This window comes from Chiloscyllium plagiosum, chromosome 19, assembly GCF_004010195.1.
Source record: "Chiloscyllium plagiosum isolate BGI_BamShark_2017 chromosome 19, ASM401019v2, whole genome shotgun sequence".
In the NCBI taxonomy this organism is placed as follows: domain Eukaryota; kingdom Metazoa; phylum Chordata; class Chondrichthyes; order Orectolobiformes; family Hemiscylliidae; genus Chiloscyllium; species Chiloscyllium plagiosum.
In genome coordinates, this window is record NC_057728.1 from 4885855 (window position 1) to 4910245 (window position 24391).

General features: G+C 40.1%; 1 protein-coding gene across 7 annotated transcripts in view; it reads left to right on the forward strand.

Annotated features, from left to right (window-relative positions):
- hipk2 (homeodomain interacting protein kinase 2) overlaps positions 1 to 24391 on the forward strand; it is a 270569-nt gene that overhangs the window by 195305 nt on the left and 50873 nt on the right. For all 7 annotated transcript variants that reach the window (XM_043708958.1, XM_043708962.1, XM_043708957.1 and 4 more), the window contains one exon: positions 12128 to 12251. In XM_043708958.1, the coding sequence (XP_043564893.1) occupies positions 12128 to 12251 (124 nt within the window). The remainder of the gene's footprint in view (positions 1 to 12127; positions 12252 to 24391) is intronic.

Consider the following 24391-nt stretch of genomic DNA (forward strand, 5'->3'; position numbering starts at 1 on the left):
AAGGATAGTGGAATCAAGGGTTATGGAGATAAGGCAGGAACAGGATACTGATTGAGGATGATCAGCCATGATCATAATGAATGGTGGTGCTGGCTCGAAGGGCAGAATGGCTTACTCCTGCACCTATTGTCTATTGACCTGATAAACTTCATCCAAGGGGGCTAAAAGAAGTGATTGTGGAGATAATATATTAATTCTCCAAATTCATTTTAATCTGTAAAAATCCAATCTGAATGGGAAATAGCAAATACAACTCTTTTATTCAAGAAAGGAAGGATGCAGAATCCAGGTAACTACACTTAGCCCAACATCTGTCATCATAAAAATACTAGAATCTATTATTAAGGAGTTTAAAGCGGGGTCACTTAGAAAATCTTAATATAGTTAGACAGAATCAACTTGCTTTTGTGAAAAGGAAGTTATATTGAATATATTTATTACAGCTCTTTGAGGAAATAATGAGCAATTAGAATAAAGAGGAATCTGTAGTTGTGGTGTACTTAGGTTTCCAGTTTGGTAGGTCCTATATCAAAGGGTATGATACAAAGTAAGAGCTTGCAACATAGGGGGTAAATATATAAGACAATTAGTACCTGAAAGGGCTACCTAATGTCATGAGATAAATTTAACTCAAAGGATTATTTCTGAAAGGAGCTAAGTAGTGTACAATTTCAGTTGCCCCTAACTTGTGTACCAAAATGTTACAGTAGCAGTAATGTGCTATACTTTTAAGTATAGCTTGAGGTGTTACAAAGTTTGGTCCCATTTTTCACATGTACCATAATAATCATTAAGTAATGTTTAATGCACTTATTCTGTTTATCAAAACTCAGCCTTTTTTTTAGCTAATGTGAGCATCCTTCCCCACTTCGCTTTGGTAACCTAGACTAATACCAATGAGGATGGTTGGAAGCAATGAATCTACCAAGATATCCCAGAAAGTTCCAGTAGATATGATAATGTTACATAGCATACTGGCAGAGATGGTCTTCTCAAGGTAAACTGTGGTAAGGAGTTTAGATTAGAGTGGTGCTGGTCCACATCCATCAAAGTTTCACCTGCACATCCACCAATGTCATTGGGGAGACTGGATACCTTTTCGCAGAGCACTTTAAGGAACATATCTGGGACACCTGCACCAACCAATCCCACGGCCCCGTGGCCCAACATTTCAACTCCCCTTCTCACTCTGCCGAGGACATGCAAGTTCTGGGCCTCCTCCACCGCCACTCCATTACCATCCGATGCCTGGAGGAAGAATGCCTCATCTTCCGCCTCAGAACACTTCAACCCCAGGGCATCAATGTGGTTTTCACCAGTTTCCTCATTTCCCCTCCCCCCACCTTACCCCAGTTCCAACCTTCCAGCTCAGCACCATCCTCATGACCAGTCCTACCTGCCAATCTCCGTTCCCACCTATCCGTTCCACCCTCCTCTCTGACCTATCACCTTCATTCTTACCATCTATTGTCCTCTTTGCTACCTTCTCCCCAGCCCCACCCCTCTCCCATTTATCTCTCCACCCTGGAGGCTTCAGTCCTGATGAAAGGCTTTTGCCCGAAACGTCGATTTTCCTGCTCCTTGGATGCTGCCTGACCGGCTGTGGCTTTTCCAGCACCACTCTAATCTAACCTCTGTTTTCCAGCATCTGCAGTCCTCACTTTTGCCCTGTGGTAAGGAGTTTGACCAGGCAGTGCTAGCCTGAAGAAATATTGAGCCCTACCAAAGTCACAGAAATCTGAGAAGAGCAAAAAAGTTTTTAAAAAAAACTAGTCAAAACTGTGAGTATATCTTTTAAATATTCAGTACTCTAGAAACACATAGACGTTCAACGTCTGTGAATGCAGCAACCAGCAGTTCATATAGCCTGCTTCTAGAAGCGCAATACAATTAGAAAGACTGAAGTAATTTTTAAAAGCTCTTAAGACTCTGTAGAGTCTCACCAAAGTTACAAGGGCAAAAATCTGAATCTTTAAAAGTAGGATACAGTGGATTGAAAATGCAAAGTAAGTTGTGTCCCTGAGAGGAAGGGTGAAAATTCTTACATTTAAGGTAAATTATAGGCTGAGAAGCCAAAAGAAAGCTTAGATCAATCTGTTTAGTAAATAAAACCTTTTTAGAATTATTCAAAGTTATTAGAAAGAGATGTGAAAAAATCCTCGAAGAGAAAACTTGTTAAATAGAATGTTAAAAATGGTATAATTGGATTAATTAGACTCAAAAGTCAAAGACAGAAGATTTTATTGAAAGACAGTCTTTTGAGTAAAAATCTAATTTTTGTTGTACAACCAAAACTGTTCTTAAAGTTGCAGGAACAATGCACTGTCTTTATGTCACAATTTAAAATAGTATGAACACTGAGAAGCGGATCAAATCATCCAAATTGGTAAAATGTGTGCAAAAACCACATGAAGGAAGAACTGATGCAAATTGACACTCCTCTCCTCCATCCATAGTCAGTGTTTTAGCGATGTTTTAAAAAAATTGAAAATGACTTTTTCAGCACAAGAAGGATAATGCAAATACAGACATGCTCAACTTTCATTAACAGAGATTAAAGAAATTTTCTGAAAAGGAAAGTAAAAAAATAGAAAAAGAAAATCTTCATTAAAACAACAAAGCATCCTAATGAGAGAGCTTTATCTGCATTAACCAATAATATTAAAAACTACAAAAAAATTAAAAAATACTTGCTGAAGACTCAACATTTAAGAGAATTGGAGTAATTGTACAATTTAAACAATGAAAGCAAAACCAGTTACACATGAAAACAATTGCATCGAATTAATACTCTATGGAACTGAGAGATCAGAGGATACTTTTGATTTCCAAACATTAAAAAAGTTATTCAAACATCTTACGACAAACAAATCTACAAGCTCTGATCATCAGACATTCTTGACATGCAACCATGAGGAGTTGATAGTAGGTTATTTGATACAGCCAGTTCCAGTGTTTAAAACAAACAGCACCAAAACTGCTACACTGTGTGTTTGAATTTGATTTAAAAATATGATGCTATAAACATGTGTGAAGATGGGTGGGTCACATGTCTACCTCATTACAATATCAAAAGGAGACAACTTCTTTCAGAAACACAACTAACCTCTCTGGCGTAATTAGAAGAAACTAATGGGGAAAAAAATAATTACTGATAAGAAGGATTGATGGCAATATATCTACAAAAGAAATCTCAGCTGGTTTTGGTAGATATGACCACAACAAATAGCAAGGGCAACATATTACCATGGATTGGTCAACTAACGGGAAGTAGAGCTTGCTAATAAATGTTTGCATTGACAGATGATAACTAAAGGATACTATAGGCAATGTTCTGCAGTTGTTGGGAAGCTTCCAATCACAGAAGCTACAATGGCGCATGTACCTCACAGTTCCATGCAGCGACAAGAAAATTTAAAAAGAATGTTGGCCATGGGGAATCAGTTTTTGTCCCTCAACAATTTATAATCTATACAAGTTACTTAGATGAAGGGATCAAATGTATGGTTGAAAATTTATTGATGTCATAGATATAGAGAATAAAATAAATTCTGAGGAGGACATACCATACCTAAATCTCGACATACCATACCTAAATCTCTTTGTTGATTCTTTAAATGAGTAAGCAAAAGATTGGTACGTGGAGTATAGTGTGGGAAAATATGAACACATCCACTTTGGCAGAAAAAATAGAAAAATACCACAGTGTTTATTCGCAAAGAGATTGCAGAATGCTACACTACAGCTGGAAGGGTGACCTGGTAATGGATCATAGGTACTATGCAGGGACAGCAAGTAATTATGATCACAAAACTTGATTGACTTTTTTGAAAATGTAACAAAAAGGATTGATGAGGGCAGAGTGGTTGACATGATCTATGTGGACTTCAATAAGGCGTTCGACGAGATTCCCTGTGGGAGACTGGCTAGCAAGGTTAGTTCTCATGGAATACAGGGAGAACTAGCCATTTGGATACAGAACTGGCTCGAAGCGAGAAGACAGAGGGCGGTGGTGGAGGATTGTTTTCAGACTAGATGTTTTCAGGCATCTTGTGACCCAATGGAATGCCACAAGGGTCCAATTCTTTTCATCATTTATATAAATGATTTGAATGTGACCTTAGGAGATATAGTTAATAAGTTTGCAGATGACACCAAAATTGGAGGTGTAGTGGATAGTGAAGAAGGTTATCTTGATCTTGATGGGCCAATGGGTTGAGGAGTGGCAGATGTAGTTTAATTTAGGTAAATGAGACATGCTGCATTTAGGGAAAGCAAATCAGAGCAGGAGTTATACACTTAATGGTAAGGTCCTAGGGAGTGTTGTTGAAGAAAGAGACCTTGGAGTGCAGGTTCATAGCTCCTTGAAAGTAGAGTCACAGGTCAATAGGATAGTGAAGAAGGCATTTGGTATGCTTTCCTTTATTGGTCAGAGCATTGAGTATAGGAGTTGGGAGGTCATGTTGTAGGCCACTTTTGCAATATTGCGTGCAATTCTGGTCTTCCTGCTACAGGAAGGATGTTGTGAAACTTGAAAGGGTTCAGAAAAGATTTACAAGGATGTTGCCAGGGTTGGAGGATTTGAGCTACAGGGAGGCACTGAAAATGCTGGGGATGATTTCCCTGGACATCGGAGGCTGAGGGGTGACCTTATAAAGGTATACAAAATTATGAGGGGCATGGATAGGATAAACAGAGAAAGTCTTTTCCCTGGGTAGGGGAGGCCAGAACTAAAGGGCATAGGTTTAGGTTGAGAGGGGAAAACATTAAAAGGGACCTACAGGACAAAGTTTTCCCATAGAGGGTGGTACGTGTATGGAATGAGCTGCCTGAGGAAGTGGTGGAAGGTGGTACAATTGCAACATTTAAAAGTCATCTGAGTAGATGTTAGGCTAATCAGTCTATTGTCATCTGCTTTTTGCCTCCCTCCCTTTGTGAATAGAGGTATCACATTAGCAGTTTTCCAATCCTCTGATACTTCTCTAGAATCTAATGATTTTTAGAAAATTATGACCAAAGCATCATTGTAGCTCCCTCTTTTACAATCTGAGGATGCAGGGGCCAGGGACTTAACTGTCTTTAATTTGTCTAATACTACTTATTTGGTAATGGTACTTAATTCATCCTCCTGCATTCTTTAGTATGAATGGAATGTTCCAGACTGATGCAAAATGCCCATTCAATTCCTTGGCCATTTCCTTGTTCCGCATAACCATCACCTGAGATTCAGCCTCTGAGGGTCCACAGTGTTCATGTTGACCTCTCTCTTCTGTTCACTCTGTTTAAATAACCTCTTGTTAGTTTTTATATTCCTCACTGGTTTGGTTTGTAGTTTATTTTCTCTTGTCTTCATTATCTTTTTCGTCCTCCTTTACTGGATTCTGAATTTATCCCAGTCTTCAGGACTATCACAGACATTTGCCTCCTGATACATTCTCGTTAACTTGCTTGCTTAGCTATGGTTGGTTCATCCCTCTCTTAGACTCTTGCCTCCTTCTTGGCGTATATTTCTGCTGAGAGTCATGAATTACATCCTTAAATTTTTGCCACTGCCTGCTTACTGTCATTTCTGCTCATCTATCCACCCAACCCATTTTACCTAACTCTATCCTTTATTTAAGTTAAGCAATGCTGTCTCTCACTATTAAACTGAATATGAAATTCTTTCATGTTATGATCACTACATCCTAGGGGATCTTTTACTCAGCAGTTATTTATTATTGCCTCATTACCCGTTACCAGATCCAAAAAAGCCTTCTCCTGGTTGGCTTCCTCACATACTGCTTTAAGAAACTATCCATAATGCACTCTATAAATTTGTTGTCATAGCTACCCTTTACAATTTGATTAACACAACCAACATGAAGATTAAAGCCATTTATAATTATTGTTCTATTCTGTATACATGCTCCATTTGTTGATTTTACAGCTTTTTCCATAAAGTGTTTGGGGGTCTGTACATATTCCTACCAAAGAATGTCTTCTTTCCCTTGCTGCTTTTTAACTCCACCCAAATTGACTCTTGTATCATCCGAGCCTAGATTATCTCTCACAACTGTCTTCATTTCATTTCTTATTAATAGTGCTGTCCACCACAGTTTCCATCCCTCCTCTCTCTCCGAAAGGTCAATGAATGTTAATATCTCTGAATGTTAAGTCCCCATTTTTGATCTCCTTGTAACCATGTTTTTATAATGACTATGAGATCATATTCATTTCCCTCAATTTGTGCCATCAGTTTTTCTACCTTATTTTGAATGCTTCATTCATTACGATGCAAAGCCTTTAAGTTCTATTTGCAAATTTCCTTATACTTTTATGGTCCCTTAGTACAATATTACAATCTCACATTTTGTCCCTTCATTTTTATTTCCGGTAAGAATTAACCCCATTACTAACCTGCATTCCAACATTTTCCTTTGCCTTTGATGTTACAATTTTCCATGCAACTGACACCCCCCCCCGTCCTGTGCCCATTTGCTCATGACCCAGGCAGTAGTCTTTTTGGTTAGCCACAAGCTGCTCACATTCTCTCAGCAGCTTTGGGAGGAGACGACCTAGTGGTATTATCGCTGAACTGTTAATCCAGAGACCCATTCTGGGGACCTGGGTTCAGATGGTGCAATTTGAACTCAATAAGTACCTGGAATTAAGAATCCAATGATGACCATAACTCCATTGTCGATTGTCAGAAAAACCCATCTAGTTCACTAATGAGATTTAGGGGTAGAAATCTGCCATCCTTACATGTTCTGGCCTCCAAATCCACAGCAATGTGGTTGACGCTTAACTGCCCTCTGGGCAATTAGGGATGGGCTATAAATTCTGCTGCCTATCCAGCGATGGCCCCCACATCCCATGAATGAACTTTAAAAAAAGTTTTCCTCTTTCTACCTATATTGTTGGTGCCTACATAGTTACCACGACAACTGGATCTTTCCCCTTTCCACTCCAAGTTTCTCTGCAGCCCAGATGAGATATTCTGAAACCGGGCACCAGGTAGGCATCATGGCTTTTGGAACTGTCAATTCTGGCTGCAGAGATCAGTGACTATTTCTCTGACTCTACCATCTCCAATTACAAATACATTTCTCTTTTCTAATCTCTCTTGAATGGCTCCCTGTATCATGATGTTATGATCAGTTTGCTCATTCCCCCTACAGACCCCACTCTCATCCACATAACAATTGAAAATCTCGAAACTTGTTAGTCAGCATATAGGACTCCAGATGTGGTCTCACCAATGCTCTGTACACTTCCAGTAAAAGATCCCCACCCATATATTCCATTCTCCCTGCAATAAAAGACCACAATCCTTTTTTTTTCTAATCACCTGCAAATTAACTTTCTGTCCAGGAACACCGATAATCCTCTGTACTACCAATATTTGGAATCTCTTTCTGCTTAACTAGTATCCTGTTTTATATACAAATACTGTGGGCGAATAGATAAGTAAGTTTTTGAATGATCCAAAGATTAGCCAAGTGATTGACAGTGGGGAAGAAGGTCTCGGACTATAAGATGATATAGATGGATTGGTCACATGGGAAGATCAGTGGCAGTTGGAATTCAACCATGACAAGTGTGAGGTGATGCACTTTGGAAGAAGTAGCAAGACAAGGAGCACTCAATGAAGGGCATGACACCAGGAAGCTCAGAGGGACCTTGGGGTGCTTGTCCACAGATCGCTGAAGGTGGCACGACAGTTTAATAGGGTAGGTAAGCTGGCATATGGAATGCTTGCCTTTTTCAGTCATGGCACAGATTATAAGAGCAGGAAAGTTTTGTTGAAGCTGTACTGAACTTTGGTTAGGCCACAGCTGAAGTACTGTGTGCAGTTCTGGTAACTGCACTATAGGAAGGGTGTGATTGCACTGGAGGGAGTGCATAGGAGTGGCAGCTTGCTAACACAAGAAATACACATTTATATCAACTACTTTCGGCTTCCTGTTAGTTAACCAGTCCTTTGTCCATGTTAATATTTTACCCCCAACACAATCTGGTCTCGTGCAGCAAGCTTTATGGCATTTTATAACGTGCTTTTAGGAAGTTCAGGTTTATCCACCAGTTCCTGCCTATCCACCATGGCTGTCACTTAGACAAGCAACTTCAATAAATCAGTTAAAAATGATTTCCCTATCACCAAACCATGTTGGCTCTGTCTGATGAAATTGTGATTTACTAGGCATGCTGCTATCACCTTTTAAAAAATGAGTTTTAGCATTGTCCATTGAGACCTTTTACAGTGACAGCACCTTATACCATTTGAAGTGTTAACATCTAACAATGTATTTACACCATCACTAACTTGCACATCTGAGCTCATGGAGTAAACAGTAAATGAATTCAGATTGGTGCTTTACAGCTTTTACAATATGAAGTCTTTGTACAGTAAACATGAGGCCTAACATTCATGTCACAAACAGACAGGTGGTTAAAAAGGTGATTGGCATACTTGCCTTCATTGTTTAGTCCTTTTGAGTTGGGGTTGTGCAGGCATTGGTGAGATCTTTTCTGGAATACTGTGTCCAGTTATGGTCACCCAGTTATAGGAAGAATATTATCAAACAGGAGAGGGTTCAGAAGAAATTTACCAGGATGTTGCCAGGTATGAAAGGTTTGAATTATAAAGGAAGGCTGGATAGATTGGGACTTGTTTCACTGGAGCATTGGAGGTTAAGACGTGATCTGATAGAAATTTATAAAATAATGAGAGGTATAGATAGAGGTAATGATAGTTGTCTTTTCTATAGGATGGGGCATTTCAAGACTGGGATCACCTGTTTCCTGATGACAGATCATTTAACATCTAGCCAATTATGATTTGAATGTGGTCTTTTTAATCTTCTGAGGGAAACTTATGCATGAACAATATAACGTCTGAACTGTAACGGTAATAAAAGCAAAAATCATCCATCTTCAGATTCCAAGCAGAGCCGAGCACTCCTGAATTAAAATCAATGATCAAACATGGAAGAGAAAATAGTCCTGCTCCTGTTGAACCATCATTTCCCTGCTCAACATTTTCTTTTACTGCATAATTTTTCACAGCACTTTGCTGACATTTCCTCCTCACCAACTAATTATGCATTCTTTCCATTTCTCAGTCTTCCCTCCAACCCAAAGACATCCAGGTTGGTTGTGGTGCCTCACTGTTGTCCTTACTGAGATCAGAATAATTATAAATTGGATGGTCAAATCTAAAGCCTTTTACTTTCCGCAATCAATTTATTCACTGTCTCTGCTTTCACAACAGAGGCAGTGTTTAACTTTCCTTTTATTAACAGATTGTAATACATGAGCAGCATTATTTAATAACTTATGCTGAAGGCAAACAGAAATTAAAGTGAGGTAATGTAGCAAGCTGATCCTTTGATCTGCAGGCTACAAATGTGACCAACAATCATGTGATTAATCAGGAACTCCATAGTATTATGCAATCTTAAAAAAGGTTATGACCGGATCATAGATTGTGTGTAATACATTTGAGCAGGAAATTACTTGTCAGTTGAAATTCTTTGTTTTGACCAGAGCTGACTTGGACCAGGCACACAATACTCTGTCCAACTCCCTTTAGTGGCTATCAATGAGCTGTGTTATGGAAAGAAAAGAGTTTGGGGAAAATAGAAGTTACCTTCTGATAGCAGGTCTGCACATAACAATAAATAAAACACAGTCATAGGCAGGAACACTGTTAGTTTAGCAAATTTACAGAAGTGTTAGAGGACCTCATGCGGCACAAAGCTTGGAACTTCTGCCTAGTTTCACATGGAAATGCAATTCCACTTTGATTCTGATTTATTACACACTTTTCAATGTTTAGCTATATATAAATTTCTATCTTTCTATCCATCTATATTTATAAATGTACATTTATTTACCTATACAAGTCTTTATTATTCTTTCTATCTAATGAAAGACGTTTTGCATTTATAAAGCATATTTCATAACCTCAGGACATTGGCAAAGTGTGTCAGATTTAGCGAAATATTCTTACTGTTGTAATATGGGATTAGTGTAATCTATCTGTATCTCTGGTTTTGCTCTAATTTGTTCAACTGTGTTTTCCCTTTTTATATATCCTTATTTGTTTCCTATTGGCCTGTTGAGTTAGATTCAGTTCAGGTCTGTTCTTTCTTTGCAGTTGGCAAAGAAAAGGTTTGTGGTAGCTGGTTGTGAAAGCCTTTTGAGTGAAATAGCGCTGTTCTATGCTAAGTTGAAGGAACTGCATTATCCTGGAAGGATCAGAGATCAGATTTCCAAACATATGATTGAGGAACAACCGTAGGCCATTTGAGCCTTCAAACCTACTCTGCCATTGAGTAAGATTATGCCTGATCTCATTTTAACGCCAACTCTACTTTTCTGTACATCCTTTTTAAGCTTTCATCTCCTTGGTAATCAAGAATCTATCTACCTCTGCCTTCAAGATATTTAAATATTCTGCATCCAATGCCTTTTAGGAAGGGAATACTCAACCCTCTGAGAAAAACCTGTTCCTCATCTCTCTCTTAAATGGGCAATCCCTTACTTTTAAACGATGACGCCTATTTCTAGATCCTCCCACAAGAGGAACCATCCTTTCCACATTGCCAAGGCAAATTCCCTCTGGATTTTTTATGTTTCCATTAAGTCACCTCCTACACTTCTAAATTTCAGAGGATACAGACCGAGCCTGTCTATCCTTCCTTCATAAGGCAATCCTCTCATTTCAGGATTAGTCTAGTAAAGTGTCTTCCAATGGCTTCCAATGCATTGACATCTTTCTGTAAGTTCTGTGACTAGTACTGTACATAGTAGTCCAAATGCAATCTCACCAATGTGCTGTATAATGGAAGCATAACTTCTTTACTCTTACTGTACCTGCATGCTAACTTCCTGTGATTCATGCACTAGGACACTCAGATTTCTCTGCATCTCAGAGCTCTGCAACCTCTCATCATTTCCATAATGTGGTAACCATTCAGGTCATTTTATTCTCTCTGGCAAAATAAAATAATTTCACACTTTTCCACATTTGCCAAATCTTTGTTCACTCAACCTATCTATCTATATTCCTTTGTAGACTCCTTATGCCCTTTTCACAATACATCTTCCAGCCTATCTGTGTGTCATCAGCAAATTTAGCTACAAGACCTTGGGCACAATTGAGGATCCAGCACACCATTCATGACGTTTTGGCAGGTTAAAAAAGATCGATTTATTCCTACTATCTGCTTCATATTAGCAAGCAAATCTCCCTTCAGTGTCAATACGTTACCCTCTACGCCATGAGCTTTCATTTTCAGCAGTAACCTTTGTTGCAGCATCTTACCGAATGCCTTCTGGAACTTAGGCTGAGTCGGAATGAGTTGGGAGGTGGTTCATCCCTAGATCGCAAACTCTGGGAGACAAAACTTCCAATGTCTGTGGAGATGAGAGGTTAATTGGTGAGCGGATGGTGACCAATTTGTGTTGAGGGGTGGGAATGGAAGAAGGGAACGAGACAAATGAGCCACATTGTGAACTAACTCTGCAACCATTGCTCCAGTTGCCAACATTAAAAAAAAAATCACTTAAATATCTAAATAGTAGAATTGGCCAGAGCTATTGGAGATTTGGAACTCAGAATAGGTTAGGGAAATATTAGTCTTATTAAAATATAATTGCTGTGGCATAGGTTTCTTTTCAAAACTTCCACTTTCTATAAACAAAGAATGTTTTCCATGTTATTGGTCCTGTTCCACAGGCTGGAGCTGTGCAGCTCCCAATACCTTAGGCAAGCAGTTAACAATCTGCTGATTATTGAAGTGCACCCAATTATACCTCCCGACCCCACCCCTCCACATTGGAGGTGTAATGTGGTCATGGTTGATGTTGATACTATTTTTGGGGTTGCCTCCATTCAGAGCCAGTAAAGGCCATAAGAAGAAATGGGAAAAATGTGAGACCTGGTGGGAGGCACATGAGCAGTCAGCTGGAACTCTTGTTCCAGAATGTTACCTTATTATTTGAGCTAGCAGATGGATAGTTTGATACTGGAGATTCGGCAATGCTATAGAACTATAAGTGACAGGGGAGAGAAAATGGAGTAAAGGAAGAATGTTTGTATGCCTAACCCTTAACTTTTTTTCTCTTCTCTCAATAGAGCACCAGAGATCATCCTGGGACTGCTGTTTTGTGAGGCCATTGACATGTGGTCACTTGGGTGTGTTATTGCCGAACTATTCTTGGGGTGGCCATTGTATCCAGGAGCTTCGGAGTACGATCAGGTACACTTTAATTGGAGTGGATCACAAGTCCAATCCCATATCTAGCCTGATTGATCTATTATTATCAAGTAATTTTGCCTCATTGTTCATTGTTCCCGTTTGGCATCTTATTGTTTGTGATTTCATATTTTCAATGTCTGTCAGTATGGATCAGTGGGTAGTACACTTGCCTCTTTAAGAAGGTGTGCATTCATGTCTAATTCCAAAGACTTCCACACAAAATCTGAACTGATTTAGAGTCATAGAACTGTACAGCATGGAAACAGACCCTTTGGTCCAACTTATCCATGCTGACTAGATATCTAAATTAATCTAGTCCCATTTGCCAGCATTTGGCCCATATCCCTCCAAACCCTTCGTATTCATATATGCCTCTAGATGCCTTTTAAATGTCGTAATTGTACCAGCCTCCACCACTTCCTCTGGCAGCTCATTCCATACATTCACCATCCACTGCATGAAAAGGTTGCCCCTCACGTATCTTTCAAATCTTTCCACACTCACCTTAAACCTATGCAGTCTAGTTTTGGATTCCCCCAACCCTGGGGAAAAGACGTTGTCTATTCACCCTATCCATGCCACTCACGATATTATAAACGTATATAAGGTCACCCCTCAGCCTCCACTGATTCAGGGAAAATAGCCCCAATCTATTCAGCTTCTCCCTATAGCTCAAACCATCCAACCCTGGCAACATCCTTGTAAATCCTTTCTGAACCCTTTCAAGTTTCACAACATCCTTCCTATTAGCATAGAGACCAGAATTGCACATAGTATTCCAATAGTGGCCTAACCAATGTCCTGTACAGCTGCAACATGATCTCCCAACTCCTGTACTAAACACTCTGACCAATAAAGGAAAGCATACCAAATGCCTTCTTCACTATCCTATTTACCTGCGACTCCACTTTTAAGGAAATATGAACTTGCTCTCCAAGGTCTCTTTGTTCAGCAACACTCCCAAGGACATTACCATTAAGTGTATAAGCCATGCCCTGATTTGCCTTTCCAAAATACAGCACCTCACATTTATTTAAATCAAACTCCATCCGCCACTCCTTGGTCCATTGGCCCATCTGATCAAGATCCCATTGTAATCTGAGGTAATTTTGTTCGCTGTCCACTATACCTCCAATTTTGGTGTCATCTGCAAACTTACTAACCCTACCTCTTACGTCCACATCCAAATCATTTATATAAATGATAAAAAGCAGTTGACCCAGCACTGATCCTGTACATCTCTGGTCACAGTTCTCTAGTGTGAAAAGCAACCCTCCACTACCACCCTCTATTTCTTACCTACGAGCCAGTTCTGTACCCAAATAGCTAGTTCTCCCTGTAATCCATGCGATCTAACCTTGTTAACTGTGCAGAACCATGTTGAACGCCTCACTGAAGTCCATATAGATCATGTCGACAGTGCTGCCTTTATTGATTCTCTTCGTTACTACTTCAAAAAATGGAATCAAGTTTGTGAGACATGATTTCCCATGAACAAAGCCATGTTGACTATCCCTCATTAGTCCTTGCCTTTCCAAATAGACATAAATCCTGTCGCTCAGAGTCCCCTCCAACAACTTGCCGACCACTGATGTAAATATTGGTATATTTCAAAGTAGGAGACTCATGCATGTTTTTCAACAGCCATACCTTTCTAACTCACTATCCTATGTTCAGTGCAATGTGCAGAACAAAAATAGCTATTCAAACCAAATGTTCAACACCAATGTTTATGCTTTGTATGAGCTTTGTCTGATCCAGGATTATTTCCATTTTCTCCCTCATGTTTATCTAGCTTTCCATTAAATATAATTCTCATATTTATCTCAACTGTATGAATTGCACGCACACTACTATACATGTATCTACGTAGTTATAGGTACAGTGTATACAAGACTAGGATTGTATATGCCACTATGAAATATTTTATACAGAAGTCAGAGTTTCTTCATGATTTTCACCCAGGTAAAAGCTCAATCAAGAGATAATACAATCAGTGGGGAGCCATTAACTTCAGTCAAGATGGTTGGATACCATGTATGTCACATTGGATGAGGGTGGACAGTCAGGTGAGATTGAGGTCAGTAGAGATGGTCAAGTGAGTTAGGAGATAATTGAAAGACGGGAGACTGGGTGAGGGGATTTTTGAATGGGCATAGCAATGATGGGGTGAGGATGAGGAGAGTGTCTGCTGTGTCCCTCACGTGGGGTACTATTTGGCTGCTCAGAATTATATTTTGCTGTTAGTATAAAAATTAGAGAGTTAATCTCATATTTTCATGTCCATTAAATACCAGTTTTTAAGAGTTATTCCTTCATAGGATGTATAAATCACTGGCTAAGCCAGCATTTATTGCCCATCCCAATTGTTCTTGAAGTGATAATGAGCTACTTTCTTAACCTGTTGCAATCCATAATGCTTTTCGGGAGGGACTGCCAGGATTGCGATTTAGCAAAGTAATCAGTTCCAAGTCAAGATGGTGTGTGGCTTGGAGGGGAACTTGTACATGGAGGTGTTCCCATGCATCTGCTGCCCTTGTTCTGATGGCAGACCTTGTGGGTTTGGCAAGTGCATTCGAAGGAACCTGATGAGGTTCTAGTGAAGAAAACCCATCAGTTTTCCTGAGCCACCCACAGTGCCGACATTACTGTCGCTTGACACCATCAGCTCACTGCTTTTGAAATGCACCTCAATCATATTTTGATCAAAGAGGTGCTTCTAGAATCTCGTGACTAAGGCAGTTTCTTTTAGTGTCCTGATCAACATTTAACCTCAGACAAGGAAGCTAACAGAACACTACCATTTACCATGAGAGAAATTGAATACAAAAGTAGGGAGGTTATTTAGAGCACTGGTTAGACTGTGTGTGGAGTGCTGTGCACAGTATTTATCTCTTTATTTAAGAAATAATATAAAATGCGTTGGGGACAATTCAGAGAAGGTCTTACTGGACTAAAATCCAGAGTGGATAGGTTGTCTTGTGAGGAAAGGTTGGACAGACTCAGCTTCTATCTGCTGGTGTCAAGAAAAGTAAGAGGTGGCTTGATTGAAACACACAAAATCTTGAAGGGTCTTCATAGGTTATATATGGAGATGATGTTACCTCTTAAGGGAGAATCTAAAATGAAATCTCATTGTCTAAAAATCAGAGGTCATCCATTTAAAACTCAGATTAGGTCATTTTGTCTTTAGAACTCTCTCCTTCAAATGGTGGTATAAGCAGTATCTTTGAATATTTTTAAGGCAGAGGTAGATAGATGTTTGTTAAGCAACGAAGTGAAAGTTTATCAAGGGTAGACGGGAATGTGGATTTGAGATTTCAATATGATCAGCCATGATCTTATTGAATGACAGGTTTTCAGAGCATAGCCCCTTCATTCTGAAAGCTTGTAATTTCAAATAAACCTGTTGGATTACAACCTGGTGTCATGTGATTTCTGACTTTGTCCACCTGAGTCCAACACTGGCACCTTCCATTATTGAACGACAAGCAAGCTCTAGGCCCTGTGTGGCTATTCCTGCCCATGACGCATATGTTTATATCACTGAAGTGGTTTATCTGGTTATTTCTCTTTTTAAGTACAGAGGAACCTCGATTATCCAAACGAGGTGGGCGGGCACCATTTCGTTCGAATAACTGATTTTTCAGTTAATTGATTTCCTCTGGGGTTCGGAGTTTTCTGTGATGTCTGCTCCCTGTTCAGGAGACTATCAAGACCTTGAGAGCCTCTTTGGATAAGCTGATATTCGGATAATTGAGGTTCCTCTGTATATAGGATCTTGCCTAACGTAGTTGCTCTGATTAGGAACAGTACTTGACTGGTTGCATAACAATTCTGGATATTGCAAAGTCATGTAGTACATGACATGAATGCAAGTTCTTCCTTGTTTTACCTGTTGGAAATAAGTTTTAGTTAACTCTTCAGCTTGTCCAAATTTCAGCTTCATTTTCCAACTTGTGCCTCCATTCTGAAGAAAAGTCTCAAAATGCATCTGTCTCTGCCAGACCTGCTGATGTTCTCTAGTACTTTGTTTTTATTTCTTGTCTCTGTGCTGTAGTGGCTTGGCATATTTCGCTCTGTTTGTGATACTGTGATATTAATCATAGTGTCAAAAAAGGGGCAGTCTTATACTTAGCGAGCTGCCTTGTCTTAAAAATTCCTGGCCTCTGAATGCATTGATTTTGATCCTCTGTCTGAAGTGTGTCGCTGATGGTTTACATTATAAACTTACATCACTGAAAGAGAGAAAAAGCGCCTTTCATTCAGCAAAAGCAGCCAATTTCATGGCCATACTACCAGCTCCCCAAGAAAGGCTCCAACCTGTGATTGCATTGGTAATGTAATCAAAAGATCAACAAAGCCCTGGGCACTGAGTAGGAAATAAAACCACATTAATTAAACCAGGAGAAATTGGTGAGAGAAAATTGTATTATTGATGCCAGGACTCTCTGAAAGAAACTCTCAAGTGAAAACAACTGATCACTGTCTGTATCTCCCAATATTATTGCTGCTTTCCCTCCACTAACAAAGGTTGGCCATTGGACCCAGGGAATCTCCCTGTTTCTATTCATTGAGAGGAGTAATATCAGAAACCTCAGCTCCAAAATATCAATGCTTTACTCTACCAATTGATGCAAAGTTGTCTTGATGTCCAACTTAATGCCAGGCAGCCAAAACTTAAAAGAATAACTTTAACTCAGTATCATTTCACTTTATGTAACAGTTAGCAGATAATTATAGTAGAATCCCTACAGTGTGAAAACAGGCCATTCGGCTCAACAAATTCACGCTCACTTTCCAAATAGCATCCCATGCAGACTCACCCCTGTAACCCTGCATTTACCATAGCTAATCCACCTAACTTACATATCCCTGGACACTATGAGCAATTTAGTATAGCCAATCCACTTAACCTGCACATCATTGGACTGTGGGAGGAAACTGGAGCACCTGGAGGAAACTCACGCAGACACGGTGAGAACATGAAATCTCCACATAGACAGTCGCCCAGTGCTGGAATTGAACCTGGCATTATGAGGCAGCAGTGCTAACCACTGAGCCCCAATTATTCTGACTTCATTTGTAAAAACATTGATAACTCAGTGAAAGAGAAAAGGTGACAATCTACAATCCCTGAGCATTATTTTGTTCAAGTGTTTTCATGCTTCCTTTCATTATACCTTGGAAGCCTTCCAATTGTCAAGTCATGCATTTGAGACTCTGATTGTTACCCTTTTTAATTTTATCAGTGTGAGCTGTGAGTTGACACAAGGACGGAAGATATAGGAGCAGGAACAGACTGTTCAACCCTTTGAGTATGACTCACCATTCTATAAGCTCATGGTTTTTTTGTGTGTGTGCAGGTGTGAGACACAGTGAGAGATACAAGGTGTATGAATCTTTATAGGAAAACACCCGGGTGGCCAGTGACAAGCAGTGCCCTTCACATCAAAGGGCAGTGCTGTGTGATCAAACAGTGAAGGGGAGGGTAGGGACTAAATCAAAATAGAGTTGGAAGGGGAAATAATGCACTCCACTCCCTGCGGCGCCCACCTCTCCCTGAACAACTCCAGGGTGTTGGTGGACACCGCGTGCTCCTTCTCCAAGAACATCCGGGCTCTCATCTCCAGGTGATTTTTTTTTTGCATATACACTCACAATAGGCAAACACCCGAGTGACCAGTGACAAACACTGCCCTTCACATCACTGAGGAGATTATTTTTTTTCTTTTTTTAAAAAATAATTTAACTCCCACACTACCACCTAAGTGCGGTAGTGCTTATTTTTTCCCCAGCATCCATGGTGTGTATGTGCAGGTGTGGGACACAGTGAAAGACACAAAGTGCACGAATCTTTATTCAAATTCCACCACCAGGAAGATAGGAAAACACCCGGGTGACCAGTGACAAACACTGCCCTTTACATCAAAGGGCAGTGCTGTGTGATCAAAACAGTGAGGGGGAGGGTAGGGACTAAATCAAAATAGAGTTGGAGGGGGAAATAATGCACTCCACTCCCTGCGGCGCCCACCTCTCCCTGAACAACTCCAGGGTGTTGGTGGACACTGCGTGCTCCTTCTCCAAGGACACCCGGGCTCTCATCTACAGGTGATTTTTTTTTCTCTTTCTTTACCTAGTAGTGCTTATTTTTTTTTTTCTCTTTCTTTACCTAGTAGTGCTTATTTTATCCCCAGCACCCATGGTGTGTGTGTGCAGGTGTGAGACACAGTGAAAGACACAAAGTGCACGAATCTTTATTCATCATCTACAGGTGATATTAGTCAGCCAAGGCTTTCTGATTGGCCCAGTTTAACAACCCCAATCAATGACCTCATAGTCAACAAGGTCAACCTGGTCCAATCACTGCACTAGCAAAGTGCCTGACCTCCACTTTCCTACAATAAACTCCATCTGCCAAGTTTTTGCCCACTCACTCAACTTATCTGTACCCCTTTGCAGATTCCTTATGTTGTCTTCAGTCTATTTTAGTATCAATAGCAAATTATACTCTATCCCTTCCTCTAGGTCATTAATATGCACAGTAAATAATTGAGGCTTAGGACTGAACCTTGTGTCACACCACAAGTTACATCTTTCCATTTTGAAAAAACGCCTTTTAATTCCAACTCCCTGTCTTCTCTGTTAACTAATCCTCAATCTATGCTTATGCATCGTCCTCCGAATACTATGAACTCCTATGTTTGTGCAACAATCTTTTATGTGGCACCTTATCGAATGCCTTCTGGAAATCCAAATACACAACATCCACTGTTTCCCATTTATCAACTCTGCTTGTTATATTCTCAAAGAACTTAAGCAAATCTGATGATGACATGATTTCCTTTTCACAAACTATGACTCTGTTTGATTGCATTAAGCCTTTTGAAATTAATTCCTGAATAATGGGCCCTTGCAATTTCCCAATTACAGTGGTTAAGCTAACTCTCCTATAGTTTCCTGTTGTCTTTCTGCTACCCTTCGTGATCAGGGGCATCTAACTGGTAAACTTCCAAACTGTTGGAACCCACCTGGAATCCCGTGGTTTTATATTTTGACCAGTTCCTTAGTTATCTCTGCAGTCACTTCCTTTAAAATCCTTGGATGCAGTCTATCATGTCCTGGTGACAATATTGCTTTCAGTCCCATTTGTTTGGCAAATACTTTGTTCCTCATGATAGAGATTATTACACCATCTTTCCTCCCACTTTGCTTATCTGAAGTCTTCTGGATGTTTATAGTGTTGTCGGACTTGAAGACCTGTGAAAGGTATTGGTTTAAATTATCTGTCATTGCCTTGTGCCCCATTGTCAATCCAATAATACATACTTAGTGCAGGTGTGGTCACCATGGATCGCACCAACACCTCCAACTTGGACAGACTGCAGTTGCAACACATCATCTGCCCAACCATATCTATTTAATTAATTAATTAGGATATTAGATATTTTCAAAGTGAATCTGCTGCAGTGATGTCTCCTGACTTAAATTATTTGCCGAATAAATAGATACACAAAAGAGACACAACCAGTAATGTACCTGCTTTTATTTGACATGGAATTTCAGTTCTGACAGGTGGAAGCAGGTTGAACATACTTTATGCTGCCAGACTTTATTTCCCACTGCCAGCATCTTTTTTTATGTAGGACCATTCTCCTAGTCTGCTTCACACTGATGCTGACTTACTGCACATTCTTCCCAGTCTACCAGATTGATAGGCTATTTGATGAGACAACGCATTGCAGACAGGACTATGAATTTCTTTACCTGTTGTGCATATTTGCAAAGATGGTCATAAAGATTGGACCTGATTTTTATTTTTTTATATTCCTCACCTAACCTAGGATATCAAACACCCGTTGTAACAACACTGCCTTTCTCCAGTACGGCTGATATAAGGATGAGTAAACGTTCCAAAGGCACCTTGATCTGATGTCACTCGATGGCATAGGTCACTCAAGTAACGACAAGATGCAGAAACCCAGACTGACTTACTTTGGCTGTGAACAGCTAATCTGTGAAGCGCTTGGAATTGAACTTTGGGCCTTGCTTATACTCAGCTATCTAACTATCTCAATTCCTAGGGAGGTGGTGATTACTTTTTTTCTCAATTTTTCTTCTCACCCATTCCCAGGGTCTTTATTGAAGTACAGTGGTGTTGGTAACCAGAAACATTGGCTGTCCCATCATGTATGAGCCTAGATACTGACCGTTGGTATTGAACTCTAGGTCATTCTGCTATAACGTGCGTTTTGTTAATGCAAATTCGCTATAACGCGATTGACGAACTGGGGAGGCTGTTCCTACAGCACAAACTTTTAAAGTGTGTATTGGTTATAACATGATTCTGGCCCCATTGGTTTAAATGGTGTTGCCATTATGCAATTTTCTTATAACACGGGATTGCTTGAGAATGGAACTACCACGTTATAACAGAACCGACTATGCAATATTGAGGGTAATCCTCACCTTCAGCTTATATTTACACTACCTGATATTAGTCAAGAACAAGAACTCCATCTGATTTCCCCCCTCCCAATTCAGGGAGTGCTGAGTTCAGCAGTTCAATTGATGTTGCCACACTTAGCACATTGGAGAAGGTGAGGACTGCAGATGCTTGAGATCAGAGTCGAGAGTGTGGTGCTGGTAAAGCACAACAGGTCAGCCAGCATCCGAGGAGTAGGAAAGTTGACGTTTTGGGCATAAGCCTGATGATTTTTCTGCTCCTCGGATACTGTCCGACCTGCTGTGCTTTTCCAGCACCGTATTCTCGGCACTTAGTACATTGGAAATTAAGGCTCACTATTCCTGGAGTCATAGTAAAAGTTAAAGATTTTAAAAGTGCACAACTTTCCCAACTTTCCTGACTTTCAGACCCGGGTTAACAGAAAACACTGACCAGGCTTCTGTGCTGAACAAGATTCACTATTTATTATAAGCCATTAGACTCTATCTATAGATAACACTTATAAATTATCAGCATATATCTATTAATCTATTTATAAACTTTCCTTTAATGCACAGCCAAATAGACAGAGTAAATAGGTTATGGGTAAAGGAGCAAGACTGGAAAGACAGTTGCAGGTTTGTTGCAGGTTCTATTATTCAAATGATCTTTAGGACTCTCTTGCTGCTGGCTCTACCAATATTTAGACATCTTTCTTAGGATGCTTCCTCTGGTTGGTAAATGACACAATTCCCTTATCAGTTAAAAGTGACAGCTTGCAACAACCGTTTTAGTAAAAACAAACTTATTTTCATTAGGTTTACAGTGGCTTTTGACTGTAGAGAACAGAGAGACTGCTCCTGAGCTGGGCAAGAACCAAACCCCTCTCACTTTCTCTCTTTCTAATTTGTTCAGCACTCCAAGGTGTTCATTAATCCTAAGAACCAACCACACAGTTGCTGGCAGGCTTAAAGGCCTCTGTCATTGATGACTAGTCGCTAGTCCTTAGATCAATCAATTTGTCAGCAGAAGCTGCATCCATACACATTCCTTGGCTATAAATCATGTTCAACTCAAACCCCAGTTACTGCTTGTTCAAACAGTGGTTTACACAATATCTGCAGTCGCTACCATGTTTTCAAAACTGCAACCACCTTTTCAAACACTGGTTTTTGAAACAGCTTTTTCTCATTTGAGACCCAAATTTTTAAAATACAAAATAAAAAGGTACGGTCCTTACATTAATGATGCAAAACATTCTAAAACACTTCACAGGGGCATAAACAGACAAATGTTTGACATCAAACTACATCAAAAGCCACGAGGTCGGGTGCCCAAATAACTGGCTACTAATATAGTCTGAAGCTGCATCTTAAAGGAAGAAAGAGATATGGAGGAATTGCTGATCATGACACTGAAGGAATAGCTGCCACTGGTGGGGGAATAGATTTAGGGAGATGAATAAGAAAACAGTGTCTAAATATTTCCATTTCTAGTAGAATCAGTGGATAGTGATCAGAAGTAGAAAGTGTTGCTCATTTTCCTCACTTTCGGGCGGCATGGTGGCTCAGTGGTTAGCACTGTTGTCTCATAGTGCCAGGGAAATGGGTTCAATTCCAGCTCCTAGCAACTGTCTGTTTGGAGTTTGCACATTCTCCCTGTGGCGATGTGGGTGTCCTCCAGGTGCTCTGATTTCCTTCCACAGTCCAGGGATATGCAGTCTCGGTGGGTTCGCCATGGGAAAGCCAGGGTTACATGGATAGGGTAGGAGGGTGCGTCTGGGTATGATGCTGTTTGGAGGAGGTGGTGTGGACTTGATGGACCAACTGGTCTGCTTCCACTCTGTAGGGTTTCTATGATTATTCAGGGCACTAAGCCAAATGAAAATCAGGAATGTGGAATAAAGCAGGACTCTGATCAGCCAAGACTCTGATTAGCCATACTGAACTGAACACTTGCTAACATGTCTGGTTATGTGCTATGTTAATGGCAGTATCTTCATTGAACATGTTATATAAGTTTGATGTTCATTTCAAAGCACCTCTATGGTTCCATGTCACTGTTGAAGCACAATTCATTGGAAATTAAGTTGGAGTACACTGGTAGCACAGTATTCAGGTATTATTAGGAGAGGAGAGAACTGGAGAATATTACAAAACTAAGATTTTTCTAATCAGAAATGGGAAAACATTGTATTTAGCATCTTTTATAATCTTGGGATGTCCCAATGTGCTTACAACTGGTGAAGTACTTTAAAAATATTATAATGTTGGAAATGTGATGTGCAATTTACAGTATGTACAATAAGCTCCCATGAACAGCAAAGTGCTGGCACATTTTAATTAGTTTTGATGTGGGCAAGATGGCTCAGTATAAAGTCAGCACGTAGACCTCTGATAATTTAGGGGAATAATTTTTAATGCCAATGGGTCATCTCAAATGCCAAAAAGAAATATCCACACCAAATGCAACTATGTGACTAACAATTAGCAGGACTAATGTTCAAAACCTTTGTTATTTCTAAGTTGTTCTTCAGCAGAAGGTTAAACAAATGACTGATAAAGCAGCAGATTCTCTGAATGCCCTGGAGCTAATCCTACTTAAGTACCTGAGGATTTCAATTGCAAAGAACTAATGTGCATTACTGGACATGGTTTGTGCTAAATGTAAAATAACTTCTTCAAAGTTGGTTGCTTATTGATGAGGGAACCAATGTATTAAATAGCCCTTTGCCACAATGTTGAGTGATTTTATACCCATGACCCATGCTGAACTGCCTCAGCATGAATCCTTTTATTTTAATTTCAGAATTTCTTCAGTTTGTTTTGTGTTTAACTTTTTTTCCTTCACCTCTTCTGGAATACTGTGTCCAGTTCTGGTCACCCTGTTACAGAAAGGATATTATTAAGCTGGAGAGGGTTCAGGAGGGATTTACCAGGGTGTTGCTGGGTATGGAAGGTTTGACTTCTAAAGAAAGGCTGGTTAGGCTGGGACTTTTTTCACTGGTGTTTGTGAGGTTGCGAGGCGAACTGATAGAAGTTTATAAAATAATAAGAGGTGTAGATAGAGTTGATGGTAGTTGTCTTTTCCCTAAGATGGGGAATTTGAAGACTAGGGGGCACATATTTAAGATGAGCGGAGAGAGATTTTAAAAAAGACATAAGAGACATATCTTTTACACAGAGGGTGGTTCCCGCATGGAATGATCTTGCTGAGGAAGTGGTGGGTGTCGGTATGATTACGTTTAAAAGACTTTTGGATTGATATATGAATAGGAAAGATTTGGAGGGATATGGGCCAGGTGGGACTTGTTTAGTTTGGGATTATGTTCAACATGAACTGGTTGAACCCATGGGTCTGTTTCTGTGCTACATGACTCTATGGGATGTGAATGTTGCTGGCAAGGTCAGCATTTGCTGCCCATCCCTAATTGCTCTTGAACTGAGTTGCTTGCTAGCTGTATGAGAAGGTTGGGGAGAGTCAGCCTCAATGTTGTGTGTCAGGAGTCACAGCTGAAAATGTGTTGCTGGAAAAGCGCAGCAGGTCAGGCAGCATCCAAGGAGGGGGAGAATCAACGTTTTGGGCATGAGCCCTTCTTCAGGAATGAGGAAAGTGTGCCCAGCAGGCTAAGATAAAAGGTAGGGAGGAGGGACTTGGGGGAGGGGCGTTGGAAATGCGATAGGTGGAAGGAGGT